The 17793-nt window shown below is 34.2% G+C and overlaps 1 protein-coding gene across 3 annotated transcripts in view; it reads right to left on the bottom strand.

The window, feature by feature from the left end:
• The window catches only part of LOC136037903 (cubilin-like), a 70603-nt gene that overhangs the window by 21466 nt on the left and 31344 nt on the right, over nucleotides 1-17793 (bottom strand). For all 3 annotated transcript variants that reach the window (XM_065720759.1, XM_065720758.1, XM_065720760.1), the window contains 4 exons: nucleotides 12772-13070; nucleotides 10078-10312; nucleotides 2672-2811; nucleotides 1009-1135 (listed from right to left, as the gene is read on the bottom strand). In XM_065720759.1, coding sequence (XP_065576831.1) covers nucleotides 1009-1135; nucleotides 2672-2811; nucleotides 10078-10312; nucleotides 12772-13070 — 801 coding nt within the window. The remainder of the gene's footprint in view (nucleotides 1-1008; nucleotides 1136-2671; nucleotides 2812-10077; nucleotides 10313-12771; nucleotides 13071-17793) is intronic.

Raw genomic sequence — 17793 nt, 5'->3', positions numbered from 1 at the left:
AATTTATTACCGTTAATTTTTATTCATTTTAGTCCTATTTATACATTTATTTCACTATATATTATTTTTATGTCTGATGTTACTATTTGTTTCAATTTCTCGGTGCTTTGGGCTTCGTCAGTTCATTGATAGTAATTTATGGCTGTTTTAGTTTTGAATTACTACTGGACTATATTTTTGCTCGTTTTAGATACAGCTCTTTACTTTTCTTTTAACAATTTCGTTTCCAGAAAAAGTTATTTTTAATTAACTTCTGTTCTTTTTTTATTGCCACATTGTTATGATTGGTTAAAAATATGTATATTTTTTCATCTTATGGTCATTTTGACAACCTAGAGGTATTTAGTGTCTTTAGATTTAGTGAACATTTCCCTCCACATTTCTCAAAAGTTACAACTTAATACCCTTAGCGGGTTCTAAAATAATGCATGCACACTATTTTGACAATTAAGAGGCACTGTGTCTCTTTGTTTAGTTCCATAACCTCCTAAAATTTCGTAAAAATTTCAACTTAATATCGTTGGCCGGTTCCGAGATATTGCACTAGCCTCTCTTTTTCGTTACAGAGCACCTTTTAAAATAATTACCAGTTTCCGTTATTTCTTACCCTCGCCCCAAGGTCTGTGGAGGATTTTTTTCATACCTGGAGTGATATTTATTGAAATTTTCAACGATTTTGAACAAACTGCCTATCTCAAAATCTTGTCAGATGTCTTTAGAGGTTATGGGGCAGGCAAGTATAAAAAGAGCCAAGTGAAGCTTGTTGCCCTACAATCACTTTTGAATCCTGAGAAGGACACTAGAAGTTGCAATTTTAAATCAAACCAATCCCTCTAAAGCTTCTAAGACCAGTCCTTACATACGAAGTGGCTGTGGGGGAAAATGAATCATAAACTTAAAGATAATGGCTCTTTATTACTGACAACGCTTGAACATTGACTTTTATATATGACTTAGGCCTACGCCACAATTATGAAAAGATGGACATCATAAAACTTTTTAACTTACATGTTTTTCCAGTTTGTTCTCCGCAAAGTCTATCAGGTGAATAGCCAATTTGAAGGTAATCACCAACACAGCCAGGTGTTTGGGGGAGTTCAAATTGGATTAGTTTGAACTGAATCTCACAGACGTTCTAAAAAAGAAATCAAATCAGTCTATAGTTTTACTGCATTTTTTCATATCTTCCGAATTTTATTATACTTTAGCCTATAGTTTACAAAGAATGTCACAAACTCACACTTCAAGCCAAATGGTTTAATGGCAAAATAATGCAAAACTTCGGTTAAGGGTTTTCATTAGAATTAAAACAATACAAAAACTAAATGTGTAACTTAAGTCAAAAGTCCTGAAAAAGAAAATTCCGTAAACATACTTCGTCCGATCGTAAGTGAATGGACTGATCGAATCGATTAACGTGTAATTTCCTTGCAATTTTATATACCCTTTCTCAAGATAAATTCTTAAGAGTTGAGTTTATTTAATGCCTCTAGTACATTTACGGTGCCTTATGGGCGTGTTTTTGTCTCTGATTCATTCTCCCGAGCATATCTGTTGTAACAATGAAATAAAAATGATGTATCAAAACGATGTTAACATTTGATAGCTCATCCGACTTCAGAAGATCAACTCCCAACATTTCAACAACTTATTAACTCTGGGTTAAACACTGAGCAATGTTGGTATTAATTAATAAAATTATTAAACTGTAGACATTAATCATTCTTTGTTTCCTCGTAGATTCTCCACTCTTCCCAAATTCTGTAGTCCATTGAAATCAGCCCTACTCCTGATATTTCTCATCAAACATAGACCCAATTTTAACATAGTAACTGTAGATCGCCTATTTTTTAATGTTCATTAAGCTTCAGACCAATGGCTCCCCCCTTAATTTCAAAATAAGAATTAATTTAAAACATGAGACTTCAGAGTTTTTAAGAGACTCTATGACTTACTTAGATTGACTGGGACCCTATAATTTTTCGTTGATTATCGTTTGGTGTCAAAAAGCCCATTTCCCGGGGAAATTGGGAACCTTGTTTATCTCACTATTGCTGTTGGCAACATTATATCGCTTCCTGTATTTTGTCTGCAGAATCTTCACCAGAGTCACATCAACGGTTGACAACACTGTCAATTATGCAAGTGTGTTCTAGAAACTATTATCTGCATCCATTATTTGGTTTATATTTTGAAGTTTGACGGCCAGGGAATCCCTACTGTCTTAGAAATTCAATCAGAGAAATAAATATTCAGCATAACAAACCAAGAAAGAGTTTAGCATTATTTCTGGTACCGATTTTCTACTTATTTCAAAGAAAAAGTGTCATAAGCCCATTAAAAATACTCATAAGAAATCGATGGACCCTTAAATTATTTAAACGAAGGCCTTTGAAATAAATAAATTTTACACAGAGGAAAAAAAATCTCACGGTCAAAATTTGGTCGATATTAAAAATGCAATCTACTAGACCCCTAGTTTCAGTTGCTATAGAAAACACCGCTCATTACCTTCGATGTCCTAATAATACACGCACACAGAGGAAGAGAAAACCCCTTGCTGAGGTTTTTCTAAGGGAGCTATAGGCATACTACCATATTTAAAAATCACTTGAAACAGTTAAAACCACACTTTAAAAGCAAAATACTTCCTAGTTTTCGAAGGTTTTACCTTTGACGATTTCTGTATAATAAATCGGCATTCCTGTCCAGGTTTGTAGGCAGATGGATACTGTGGTGACGTGAAGACGAAACTGGATTCATTGAAATAACGAGTTGAACAACCATTCGGAGAGGCGGTGGTACTCGGCACTGGTGAAAAAATGTCATTTTAGCAAATTTCATAATCAAAACTTCCTTTACTTCCTTTACTTAATCTCCTTTACTGTTCCTTACCTGTATTCAGTTTTCTTCTGCCAAAGCTTTATTATAAAGGTAATGTATTCTTTGAGCATGCCTGTTTATTTTTAATTTCATGGTACCATAATTGTGAAGTCGTCCCAGGGGCGGAAAAAATCGACTATTTCACAAGTAAAAGGAATGCATAATTATATAGTATATGTTAACCTTTGACAAGAAGACTGCATTTTACCTGCAGGAACAGTTCTAGAAAAATACAGTCTCCTTTTGCCTCCTAAAAGACAAAGTAACTTTTTCCCCTTCCTTTCACAAAGTTAAATTTCCGTTTTATCATATTATTACAAAATTATTACTCAGAAGGTAGCCTATATCTAAAACGACATTATTTTCAAAGTCTATAGAACTAAGTTGCTTTTATTAGACCATTGATGAAACTAACTAGTTTTGTTATATTATTTTTCAGCTGTCCAATAAAACAGCGATGTTCTCTCAATCTTTAAAATTATCCATAAAAATGCAATCTTGTATCATATTTTGAAGTTCAAATCTTTTTTCTTACGTTTAAAATAGTAACTTCATTTCCAATGTAATTCTTCTTAAAGTCACCTTCCCTTTCAACAGCAAATTTGAAAAAAAAAATTTGTACACTGTGATGGAACCGGTAGCTACAACCAAGTAAAAGACAAAACACAGCAAATAGTAACCAAAACAATAACCCAAAACCCTAAAAAGTTGCGTCAGGTCGAAACAAAAAGTACACTATTAGATTGGCTTTGGCCAAAAGCTCTACAGAAAGCTTATAGTCCTTTGTAATGAACAGCAAGGAAAATTACATTTTGCTTTGGAAGCAAAGACGTATCCTACATCTTTCCTCTGCTGTTAATGGGGCACTGAAACATCATAGAGAACTATTTAATGACTCATTTTAAAGGAAACTGCTACACTGCTAAATACCCTTTTTAATTAACAAAACACAATACTTTAAAAACTATTGACAAAAACCGAATTTTCATATACAAAGTGATGAATGGTGTCGTAATCGCTTGTTACAAATGATGTTAAAAGTAAAAAAAAACTATATGATGACGTTAGTTATAATAAAGTCAATATTTTCTTAGTAAAGAATAAACTTTAGCCTATAGTAAACGAAACATTCAAACTCCATGAGGGAGTTTTCCACGGGATAAATTCTTTAGATGGGGTTTTCTGCGGCCTGGGATTGTAGTAGTTGCATTGGTAAACAGATTTTACTGCAGTAAAATTTCAATAGCAGCATAAACAACATTAGTTCTAGCAGCAGCTATAACATTAGCAAGTGACTTCACTGCCTGATTCCCTACGGTTCGTCTTTTACTATTTTAACTAAGAAAAAGCCATTACTGTACTTTTCCTGTCTGTAGTTATCATTGAAAAAAGTGTTTTTCGTCAAGACATTCTATAATAAAATAACATGGTAAACACTTGAAAGGAATAGCATCTATTTTGGCCTGATTTAAAAAAAAGTCCTTGAAACCAGTATGTATTAACCAGTGGTTGAACCAGGATGTTGTAATAATTAAGTGCCTCATTGATCAATATTTTCTCTGATATTATTAGGATTAATTAGGAATTATTACAAAAGGATAAGCTCTTCAGAATGACTTATCCGGGTTTTGGACTTATTCATCTTCATAGACTTATGAAACAAGTTTTGAAAATAAATACAATAGTATTTTAGGTGGAATTCTACATTTTCTTATATATAGGACAAGAATACTTAAACAGCAAAAACACTAGAAAAGCTGCAATAACTATGTAAAAAGCCTCGATTATTGTACATCCTTATTTAAAAAAGAAGATAAACTAAACAACATGTCATGTCATAAGACAGTCAAGAATGTCAAAAGAATCACTCAACAGAAACAACAAATACAAGCACGCAGTGGCGGTTCTGGAATCTAATGTGCCTGGGGTCCCACAAAATTATCAGGCTAAACTTTAAGAAAATTCTCTTTTATTAAGGAAATTATTTTCTATTTATTAATTATTAAACAATTTGTTTTTAATTATTTTTATTTATAATGTAAATTATTTTGTTATTTAGTCTGTTATTTAATTGCCTTCTAATTTATTTTATTAATTAATCAGTAATTTATTAATTATTTTGTCTCCCCCAAATTTTTCAGGCCAAACTTCAACAAAATTCCCTTACATTAACGAAATTATTTTCTATTTATTCATTAATAGACAATTTATTTATGATTTAAATTATTTAAATATTCAACTTAATATTTAGTTACTTTTTTACTTTTTGACTATTTTATTAATTAATCAATAATTTATAAATAATTTTAGCTTATTAACTGAAACGTCTACTTTTATTTTGATAAAAGTAGCATTTCATAAATTACAAAATGACTACAATTGTTGGACTATATGTTCGAAATTATATCTCTGGGATAAGTGCCCTCTTTCCTTTAATTCTCTTAGTGCCCTCTCTTTAATTCGAAATTATATCTCTGGGATAAGTGCCCTCTTTCCTCCCTAAAATACCTCTGTACGCAGAGTGAAGGCTATCGACTCGATATTACTAGGTAACCAACAACACATATTACCAAAAAAAAAACTTACACAACGAAGTTTATCGGATCAAAGAAGCAAATATTGGAATGGTTTACGTCGAACAAATCACAAGGAAAACGCTAATGTTTACAATTTAATGAAAATCTACAACGGCATTGATTTATCAAACAGTTCGTGGTAACGAACTGTAGTAAGGAGCGACCCGGCTGAATAGAAACCGAAACTTTAAAAAACGGAATTTTGATACCAATAGTTACATCAAAAGAATCGCATTTTAATGCTGACTTTAAATATATAAATTTCATCAACTTTAGTCATACCCATCAGAAGTTACGAGCCTGAGAAAATTTGCCTTATTTTAGAAAATAGGGGGAAACACTCACTAAAAGTCATAGAATACTGACGAAATCACACCATCAGATTCAGGGTATTAGAGAGCTCTACAATAGAAGTTTCAAGCTCTTATAAACAAAAATGTGGAATTTTGTATTTTTTGCCAGAAGACAGATCACGGATGATGCGTGTTTATTTGTTTATTTTTTTCCCAGGGGTGATCATATCGACCCAGTGGTCCTAGAATGTCGCAAGAGGGCTCTTTCTAGCGGAAATTAAAAGTTCTAATGTTTTTAAGTGACCGAAAGACCGGAGGGCACCTTGGCCCCCTCCCACACTCATTTTCTCCCAAAGTCACCGGATCAAAATATTGAGATAGCTGTTCTGTTCATTGTTGGACAATGAACAGAACAGTAAGTAATGAACAGAACAATAAAAGCAGTAGAATCTTAATGAAAATCACACCATCAGATTCAGCATATCGAAGAACCCTACAGTAGAAGTAGCTCCTATCTACCATCAGATCAAGCTCCTATCTACAAAAATGTGGAATTTGTGTTTTTTGACACAAGACAGATCACGGATCCGTGTTTATTTTTTTTTTTGTGTGTGTGTGTGTTTTTGTTTGCCTCTTCCTCAATTACCTCTTCCTCAAGACCTCGCTCTTTATATTTCATTTTTTTTATAGAATTCTAAAACAAAACTTACTGTTCTAATTAAACGGCCATTATGCTTCAGGAAACGTTCATAAAGAGCTGGGACAAAAGGTTAAAACCTTAGCGTAAAGGCTCCTTACTTTCAGTTGAAAGACTTGTTTTTTTTATTTAATTAATTTTTGATCGTTTATAAATAATACCAGGAAATTTGACTCCATGAAAAATTCCGGTACTAGTGTATTATACGCCACTCACTCAAGTTTACAATGTGTAAAACTCGAGAACAAACCGGTTTCTTCGTTAATTTCTTTGTTACTTCAGAAACAAATTTGGGCTATATATTTGCACATAAGAGGGGGGGGGATAAAGTATAGCGCGTCTGCATGCAAAATGTCTGCATGCATACAATTATTCTGCATATTATGAAGTAAAAATTGTTTTTTGACTGAACTATCCAAATACTTTATCCCCGCCCCTTATATGAAAATAAATAGCTGAAATTATACATTTCTCATCTATTCTGTCACTTGTCTTTGTCTTGTCTCACGCTAAGCTCAACGAAACTATGGAAGAAACGGATTGTTATCGAGTTTTCCACAGCTTAAACTTGAGTGAGTGGTAAATGCACAAGTACCCGAACTCCATCCCCCTACAGAAAAAAACTCAAATAAAATTCTCAAATTTGGAAAGCCTTATTTTCCACGGGAGGGGGGTGGGGTAATACAGGGGGGTTATTTTCCATGGGGGCATTTTCCGATGGGAAAGGGGTATTTTCCACAGGGGCATTTTTGGAGAGTATTTTCCGCGGTGGGAAGGGGTATTTACCGGGTTTTGGGGGGTATTTTACGGGGGGGGGGGGAGACACCGAGGGGGTGAGGGGTAAACGCCAGCCACTCCTCCTTATATATTAATAATTTCTGTTCCTTCAAGTTTTAATGTTGATCCTTACTTTCAGTGGAAATAACCAACGTTTTTGTTTAATCTCTCAAACGGATAAATAGTTCTCAGAGAAAACATTGAAATGCTGCTGATTTTTAATAGCCGAAAATAGCCAGTAGTTTATTTGTCTTTATCTGGAGGCGGAGCCCGTTTAATTTCAAATCTAGATTTTTGTGGTAAGCAATATTGTCATCGAGGCTTATTTTTACATTGTCCAATGTCTTGAAATAAATGTTCAAAATACTCATTAATTACAATTTTTTATATTTTACTTTGGCATAAAAAAAGAGTTAATTAATTTAAGCCAAAAAATTATAGGAGATATCAAAATCGATATAACAAAGTTAGTAAGTTAAAACATCGATATATCATTTTGTCAAATTGTCACCCAACATTCCAATTTGAAGTGAAAAATATGATCGTAAAACTCATCTGATAACGGACTTGGAGTAAAACAGTGGTACGCTTTGGCTTTGGTTGCGTGAGCTAATCAAACGGTTCGTGGTAACGAACTGTAGTAAGGAGCGACCCAGCTCAATAGTAACCGAAACATCAAGATCATCAAGATCAGTTATACCTATCAAAAGTTACGAGCCTGAGAAAATTTGCCTCATTTTAGAAAATAGGGGGAAACACCCCCTAAAAGTCATACAATCTTAACGACAATCACAGCATCAGATTCAGCGTATCAGAGAACCTAATTGTAGAAGTTTCAAGCGCCTATCTACAAAAATATGGAACTTCGTATTTTTTGCCAGAAGACAGATCACGGATGCGTGTTTATTTGTTGTTGTTTTTTTTTACCAGGGGTGATCGTGTCGACTGAGTGGCCCTAGAATGTCGCGAGAGGACTCATTCTAACGGAAATTAAATTTTCTAGTGCCCTTTTTAAGTGACCGAAAAAATTGCAGGGCACCTAGGCCCCCTCCCACGCACATTTTTTCCCAAAAGTCACCGGACCAGAATTCTGAGACAGCCATTTTATTCAACATTGTCGAAAAGCCTAATAACAATGTCTTTAGGGACGACTTACTCTCCCGCAGTCCCCGTAGGAGGGGCTGCAAGTTACAAACTTTGACCTGTGTTTACATATAGTAATGGTTACTGGGAAGTGTACAGACGTTTTCAGGGGAATTTTTTTGGCTTAGGGAGGAGAGTTGAGGGGGTGTTACATGGGAGGATATTTCCATGGAGGAACTTCCTAAGGGGGAAGAGAATTTCAATGAAGGGGGCGCAGAATTTTCTAGCATTATTTGAAAAAACAATGAAAAAATAAATATGAAAAGTTTGTTTCTACTGAAAGTAAGGAGCGGCATTAAAACTTAATACGAGCAAAAATTATTACGCATATGAGGGGCTTACCTCCTCGTAATACCTCATTCTTTACGCTAAAGTATTATTAGTAATTTCAACTATTTATTCTACGGCCTTTGTGATTCAGAGGTCATTCTTAAGGAATTGGGACATTTAAGCTTTAGTGTAAAGAGCGAGGTATTGACGAGGGTTGAACTCCCTCATATACGCAATAAAAACATACGAATATAGAAGTTAGTTACGTAAGTTAATTCGTAAGTTACGTTAATTTTTAGCAATGAAAACGTTTGTAAAAAATTAAAAGTTCTAGTTGCTTTTTTAAGTAATAAAAAGTTGGAGGGGAACTAGGCATCCTCTCTCACTCCTTTTTGTCAAAATCTTCCGATTAATTGCAATTAATTAATATGCAATTTTTTTTTAATTATTTATGTGCGGAGAGCCAAGATCAAAACATGCATTAATTCAAAAACGTCCAGAAATTAAATAAGAAAAACAATTTTTTTTAAATGAAAGTAAGGAGCAGCATTAAAACTTAAAACGAACAGAAATTACTCCGCATATGGAAGGGGCTTTTCCTCCTCAACGCCCCGCTCTTTACGCTAAAGTTTCTTACTGTTTTAAAAAGTAGTAAGTAGAAAAGAGAAAGAGTCAAACTTTAGCGTAAAGAGCGGGGCTTTGAGGAGGAAAAGCCCCTTTCATATGCGGAGTAATTTCTGTTCGTTTTAAGTTTTAATGTTGCTCCTTACTTTCATTTAAAAAAACTCGTTTTTTTATTTAATTGCCTATAAGCAGTTAGATTCCCTCTGCATACACCTTGTCAACATGGCGTTGATCGGTGATGCGAGATTCGAATGTGACGTAAATTATGCCCATAAGCTACAAAATTTTACTGGATTTCTGACTCTAACTGTAAGGTTCTGCAGCCACAACAGTAGCCAAAGACAATTAGTAGCTGCAAGCCATGCGTTTCTGAGCCTTGAAGAGGATGTGGGTATAGTTAATTTTAGGAGATTAGAAACACGCAGAAAATAGTGCCTTTCAAGCTTTACTTTTGAAAAATCATTGGACTAGGGAATTATGTATATAGATCTTGGCGAGGAGTTTTCTTGCCCAGGGTGTACGAAATTAAATGCAGAGAATTTTTGGATAATAAAAACCAAAACAACTGAATGTTAATCTCCTAAGATGCTGCTATACATCGTCCTTTTTCATGAAAACCTTGAATAAATTTCTTCACTTAAGTATTAACAACCAAAAAACTCGTTTTCTTAAAATTTATATTAATACGTTATTTGAATTTGTATGAACTGATCCCTACTCTAAACCTTCCTCCTTAAAGTCCCCAACTAAATGTAAATCTACACACCAGATCTTATGACACTGAGTTAAAAAGAGCGTATGGATGATGTTTTACCTGGAATCGGAGGATTCTGCAACTGTCGTATCCTTATACTAAATCCAATATATTCCGAGGTGCTATCAGATTTGAAAATAATGGTTTCAAATTGTCCAGTGAATGGTATTGTAAAAATAGTTCCCGTTTGGTCTCCACAGTATCGTCTTCCAGCTACTTCTAGGTAATCAGCACTACAGTCACTTGATACTTGCAGCTCAAAGAATATGAAATAAACTTCCAAATAAAGGATAGACTGCAAAATATGAGATAACAAACATTAATCCGACCACCTGCTAGCTGGAACTCTTATGGATAACTAGGTGAATAATAACAATGATCAAGTGTACCCGAAGTAAAGATAGCTTATTTACAGATACCTGAAGGTGTGCCACTTTCCGTATTATTGTCCCTTTTTATTCTCTACATGTACTTTCAAGTGTTCTTTATATTCTTAAAAGGATTAAATCATTTGTTTATATGTTAAAGTCACTTGTCCTCACTTATGTTGGACTTTTTGGGTTCATCCGACAACTGATCCAGGCCATTTTAAATAGCAATCTTCCTGACTTCTGACGTCTAATGAAAAGCTAAGGATAAGCAATTGGGCTTGTTGGATAAGTAATCTCGGTACAAGTAGGTACATATAAGCAGTCTTTTATTCCAAGAGATTAAAGAGCAGTTATAAGTTAATACGAGCAATGTGCATTCTGAAAAACTTAAATTTTATGACGAGTACTTGATTAGATAAGGGGGTTTAGTTCTGAGCTACCTACCTGCTGAGTTTAGAGCTTATCGAACTTATACAATAAGAACAAAAAAATAAATGCTATTTATTTCCTATCTTGAAAATCTTCTTCCGAGCTTCAAGTAGACAGGCATATCAATGTTGCAGTGATTAAGGCTTTGAACCCATAGATAAAACCCCAAAGAATAAAATGGAATATTCCTACAAATGCCCATTAATGAAATGTCTTTGCAAAATATTTGCAGCTTTAGAGCCATCTGTTTAGTCCAAAAGCAAAAACTTATGGATTTAATTAGATTTAGTCCAAAAACCACAGTAAAAGCAAATTGACTTGTAAACTCCCGAGGGTTAGGGGGAATCGGTACCGATTAATCAAAGTCTATTGATGTCCTTCATGCCATGGCATATTCTTGTTGAATAAGGACAGTCTCTATAACATGACTAGAGAAAAATCATGTCACATCAAAACAAAGAAAGAGCAAACGAAACTTCAGCTCCTCAAATGAATACCTCAAACTTTGCTATCAGCTAAGAAAAAGCAGTTTTTATTTGATTAAGGTGAATTGCTCATGGAGTTGGTTTTTTTTGGAAATTCGATGGGATTCAATGGAAGCTTATATTTATGTGGAGGAGCGACTGTTGCAAAATGTGTCGTCGAATTTGTTATGTTTATTGAACAAAAATTGTCAGATAGGACACATTTGGAACAAAATCAGCTACAAATCTAAAATTTAATTAATAAACTTCATGCTGGTTATAATAATGAAATATAATAATAATTTAAGATATTACGTTACAAAGACAGAATGAAACAGAGAAAATGGCAGATAGATAGAACCGCTGTTTATTTTCTATATTCTCTCAGCATGAGCTTTAATTTTGAAAACTAATAAATACCAAAGCAAAAATACGTAGGTTTGAACACAAAAATATCATGTTTTAATCCAACTTTTTTATTCAACTTAGTCAGAAGTCTAATGATCATTCTTGAATAAAAAAAAAAACATTGGGGCATGTGCCAAATATGCTAGTGGAAGAGTAAATTAAAAAAAAAATCCTGATTCATGGTTTTTGCTTCCAATATCCAAAACAATGTTCTCTGGTATTATGTACTTAATTATTCTTAGCGGGTGGTTTTCAGTTTTATTTAGGAGTAATTTAGAATATCTAAATTACTTTATTAAGGAGTAATTTAGAATATGATAAATATATATTTTTCGTCCTTTTACTTTTAGAATTTAGGATTGGGAAATGTTTAACAAATGGAAGATAGGGCAGTGATCTACATCTCATAATTACAGAAACATTCACCATCTTAAGGCCGTGATTAAGTGAATTGATGGAACTCAAAAATCCCATGTTAAAATGGAAAATTTATATTTAAAAAATACTCAAGTATTCATTGGTGGAAAGATACCACTTTTAATATCAGGCAGTAGCTTCTTGAAGATGCTACAAAATGTTTGCTAGGATTTTGCTCTATTTCCTCTAATTGCTTAGAAATCTTAAAAAATGTATGGCTCTTTTTCACAAGTGTACTCTATGAAGGATATTGCTTTTAGAACAAAATCGGTACTATCATGAGCAGAAGAGAATAGCCTATTAGATGATTGCAACTATTTTTCGATGTATTTTACTGTTTTCGAACAGTCCCATAGAATATTTTCAGCTACCTGAAATTTTTGCAAGTCAGTTGCCAGAAAGAATCGTTTCAGATCGCCGATAACACCCCTAGAGACCAGATTGACAAGGATAACAAAGGAAGCTGTCTATCAAAACCTTTTACAAGACTTGATAAGTGGTGCTATTTGAAGGGTTTTTGACAATTGACAGTCTCTAAAGAATTGGGAGACAGAAGGCTACCCTAACTTCGATTTTGAACCTCGATGTTTTCAAGTTCACTTTATCATGGCCATAACTTTTGTAACTATAGAATTATTCTTAAAATGAACATTTTTGTTACTTACCGAAGAAAATTTGTTAAATGTATATTCACATTGGAGATTAGGTAAATAGTATGAAGGATGATTCACAGAGGTGACAAAATTTTCTACCCCATTGAAGTCTCTATCACAAGTAATAGGAAGCAGAGTTGTCGCTGGCGGAATGGTGACAGGAGAGGTAACTTGAGTTGTTGCTGAGGTTGAAGTAAGTGGATCTTGACATAGTATCTGCTTGTAAAATGTATGAAAACCACGACCGTAGCCATAACCATCACTTTTAAATTGTAGCAAAAATATTCCACTCGATGAAAACTCCTCCCGCCCTAAAAAAATATATGTCAGAAAAAATACTGAGACATTGTAAAAAATACAGAAAGAGAAAAGAAGGAGAAGTGATAAGAGAAAGAAAGAATATAAATATATATATATATATATATATATATATATATATATATATATATATATATATATATATATATATATATATATATATATCTATATATATAAAAATAAGTTGTCTGTCTGTCTGTGTGTCAGATGACGTCATGTTTCTGTGTCGACTGACGTCATGTTTTCGACTGACGAAATTACGAAATTACATTGGGACACAAATGACGACCAGGACACCGGCACATAGGGAATATAAATGACGACCGGGACACTCAAAGAGAAAGCGACCGGGACACAAGGAATGTTCAATTAGCAATCACCATCAACAAAACACCGTCAACAAACCATCACAAATGACGACCGGGACACAGGGAGTATAAATGACGACCAGGACATAAGTAAGAAAAAAACTAAAAAAAAGGTAAAAACTACAAAAAAACTAAAAAGAAAAAAAAACTAAAAACTAATAAAAAAACTAAAAAAGCTAAAAAACTAAAAAAAAAACTAAAAAATAAAAAAAACTAAAAAAAGGAAACAAAAAGAAAAATAAAGGAGAAAAACAAAACTAAAAAAATAAAAATAAAAAAAAACTAAAAAGAAAAAAGAAAAAAAAACTAAAAAAACTAAAAAAATGTAAAAACCAAAAAAAAAACTAAAAAGAAAAAAGGGGAAAAATACAAAAATTTATTTCATCATTTACCATTTCAAAAACGAATGTATATACAGACTGGGACACCGGAATACAAATGACGACCGGGACACAGGGAATATAAATGACGACCGGGACACAGGGACACAACTACAACGGGGACGCCGGGGGGCACAGGGGGATATATAAATGACGATGGGGACACAGAGAATGTTCGATTAGCAATCACCATCAACAAAGCTCAAGGGCAATCATTAGAATCATGAGGTATAACTAAAAAAAACTAAAAAAAAAGGCAGAAAACTAAAACCTAAAAAAAAGACCAATTCAAAAACGAATGTATATACAGACTGGGACACCGGGACACGAATGACGACCGGGACACCGGGACACAAGGAATATCAATGACGCCCGAGACCCTCAAAGAGAATTCACAGACTGGGACACCGGGACATAAATGACGACCGGAACACATGGAATATAAATGACGACCGGGACACCGGGGGGCACACGGGGATATATAAATGACGACGGCGACACAGGGAATCGTCGATTAGCAATCACAATCAACAAAGCTCAAGGGCAATCATTAGAATCATGAGGTATAGATCTGAATACGGATTGTTTTCCCATGGACCATTATATGTTGCATGTTCAAGAGTCGGTAAACCTGACAATCTATTTATATGCACAGACAATGGGACAGCAAAGAAAGTTGTATATTCTCAAGTTTTACGTAGTTAAAAACATATATATATATATATATATATATATATACTAGCTGTTGGGGTGGCGCTTCGTGCCACCCCAACACCTAGTTGGTGGGGCGCTTCGCGCCCCCCCAAGCCCCCCCGCGCGCGTAAGTCGTTACGCGCCATATTAGTTACGCGCCATTGTATTTGTGTCCCTGTGTCCCACCTGTGAATATAGATAGATTTATATATGTGTTTCAAACTACGTAAAAATTGCGAATATACAACATTCTTGGCTTTCCCATTGTCTGTCCATATACAAAGCCGTATGTACTAATAATGACGTCATATGCAAACGCTCTTTTTACAAACAAACAAACATGCATACACACAACTCGTTTTTATATAGATAGATAGATAGATAGATACAATACAAATTAACTACGTAAAACTTGTGAATATACAACAGTCTTCGCTGTCCCATTGTCTGTGTTGCAATCTTTTAAATTGAAAAAGCAGATCCGTTGGAATCATGGGAATGCGAGGAATAAGAAAGCCTCACCCTCATAAGGCCCTGTCAAGATTGTGGCCTCTATTAGGTTTTCCATTGTTTTTTTTTTTTACGGCAAGTCGCGTGCCATTGCAAAGCTTTGGTGGGTTGATATTTCTTAAAAGTATTATTGGTACGCCTATTTTTAGTTGTAGCACGTGTGGTGGAAACCCTGAAGGATCTATGGAATTTAAAAATTCAGATGGATAATTAACCGCTTCATTTGGTTCCGAAATACAAATTAACTGCGTAAAACTTGCGAATATACAACATTCTTCGCTGTCCAATTCTCGCTGCATATAAATAGATTGTCAGGTTTACCGACCCTCGAACATGCAACGTACAATTGTCCATGGGAAAAACAATCAGTATTAAGATCAATACCACATTTTTTTTAATGATTGACCTTGAGCTTTGTTAATGGTGATTGCAAATGCTAATCGAATTGGGAATTGCAATCTTTTAAATTGAAAAGGCAGATCCGTTGGAATCATGGGAATGCGAGGAATAAGAACAGCCTCACCCTCAAAAGGCCCTGTCAGGATTGTGGCCTCTATTAGGTTTTCCATTGTTTTTTTTACGGCAAGTCGAGTGCCATTGCAAAGCTTTGGTGGGTTTATATTTCTTAAAAGTATTATTGGTACGCCTATTTTTAGTTGTAGCACGTGTGGTGGAAACCCTGAAAGATCTATGGAATTTAAAAATTCAGATGGATAATTAACCGCTTCATTTGGTTCCAAAACTGTGTCGACTGACTTGTAAAGGACTGCCTGGTCTTGAATCTTGGTCAAAACAATATTGTTGATTTCGTGGACGTCTATAATTTTGGGTGCGAGAATCGCTCTTTCACTTAGCCATTTATTATTTTTATAATTTTTTAGAATATTCGGAAATACTTTTTCAATCAATTCATTTTTGGACGTCACTAAATTACAGAAATCAGCAGGTAGTTGTATACGTCCTGAAATTGAGTCTACTGGGAGCTTTCCGTTTCCCATTGCCAGCAATTGATCTGAAAATGTTTGACCAGAGTCATCGTTTTGCAATCGGACACGCATATTTGTAGTTAATTTTAATGTTTTTACGTGTGCCCATAGACTCTTTGAGCATCTTCATCAGTCATTGTAAACTTAAACATTAATAGATTTCTACGCGAACATATGTCTTATATAACTTGAATGACGTCACCTTCAAAGCAAAAATGACGGCAACTAATTTCATGACGTCAGCCGAAACATGACGTCACCTGATCCACAGATCCACAGACAGACAGACAACTTATTTTTATATATATAGATATATCTATCTATATTCACAGGTGGGACATAGGGACACAACTACAATGGCGCGTAACTAATATGGCGCGTAACGACTTACGCGCGCGGAGGGGCTTGGGGGGGGCGCGAAGCGCCCCCACCAACTAGGTGTTGGGGTGGCGCGAAGCGCCAACCCAACAGCTAGTATATATATATATATAAGTTGTCTGTCCGTTACGCCAGATTATATCTTATCTATATATAAAAATGAAACTAAACTGAAAAGCAAACTGAAACTAAAAATGTAAAAACTGGGAATTGCATAAATATTTCTATATATTTCGACAATAGATTAAATTAATTCGAAAACCTTATAACAGATATTTATAATTTTGAGGTTTATTATAAATTGTTGAGTGTTAGCATGCTTGGCAGGTAAAATTTTTTCTAACAGTCAATGTTAGAATGAACACTGACAAATTGAAAAACACTGAAAAATATAGAATGTTACCAAATCCTACAACAGAAGAAACAGCCGAGGAAGCTGCTCAGAGAGTTAATACCAAAAGGCTTGCGGCTAAAGAACGCAAAACCGCGCAATTAGAAAAAGATCAACCTGGACACCGAGAGTCAAAACGTATCAAAACTAAAAATGATAGCGATGATGATTGGGTTTGGGATTTTGACTTGGATAAGGTTATCAATGCCTACCAGATTTTACTTAAAAAAAACAAAGGTTCGGCGATATGTATTTACGTCTGAAAAATAAAGAAGAAAAAGAAAACTGAAACTAAAAATGTAAAAACTGGGAATTGCATAAATATTTCAAAATATTTTGACAATAGATTAAAGTAATTTGAAAACTTTAAAACAGATACTTAAAATTTGAGGTTTATTATAAATTGTTGAGCTTTAGCATACTTGGCACGTGAAGATTTTTCCAACTCTCAATGTTAGAATGAACATTGACCGACAGACTGACAGAATTTGCGATTGCTATATGTCACTTGGTTAATATCAAGTGCCATAAAAAGGTAAAAAACTAAAAAGAAAAAAAGCTAAAAAAACTAAAAAAGCTGCAAAACTAAAAAAGCTGCAAAACTAAAAAAAAAGAAAACTGAAACGGAAACTATATCTATATCATATATATATATATATAAACTAGCTGTTTGGGGGGCGCGAAGTAAGTCATTACGCGCCATATTAGTTAAGCGCCATTGTAGTTGTGTCCTTGTGTCCCACCTGTGAATAGATATATATATATATATATATATATATATATATATATATATATATATATATATATATATATATATATTTAACTACGTAAAACGTGCGAACATACAACATTCTTCGCTGTCCCATTGTCTGTGCATATAAAAAGATTGTCAGGTTTACTGACTCTTGAACATGCAACATATAATTGTCCATGGGAAAAACAATCCGTATTCAGATCTATACCTCATTATTCTAATGATGTGTCCCTGTGTCCCGGTCGTCATTTATATT

Source organism: Artemia franciscana, chromosome 17 (genome assembly GCF_032884065.1).
Source record: "Artemia franciscana chromosome 17, ASM3288406v1, whole genome shotgun sequence".
NCBI lineage: Eukaryota > Metazoa > Arthropoda > Branchiopoda > Anostraca > Artemiidae > Artemia > Artemia franciscana.
The sequence above is the reverse complement of the archived record's forward strand: the minus strand, read 5'-3'. Positions and strand labels throughout refer to the sequence as shown.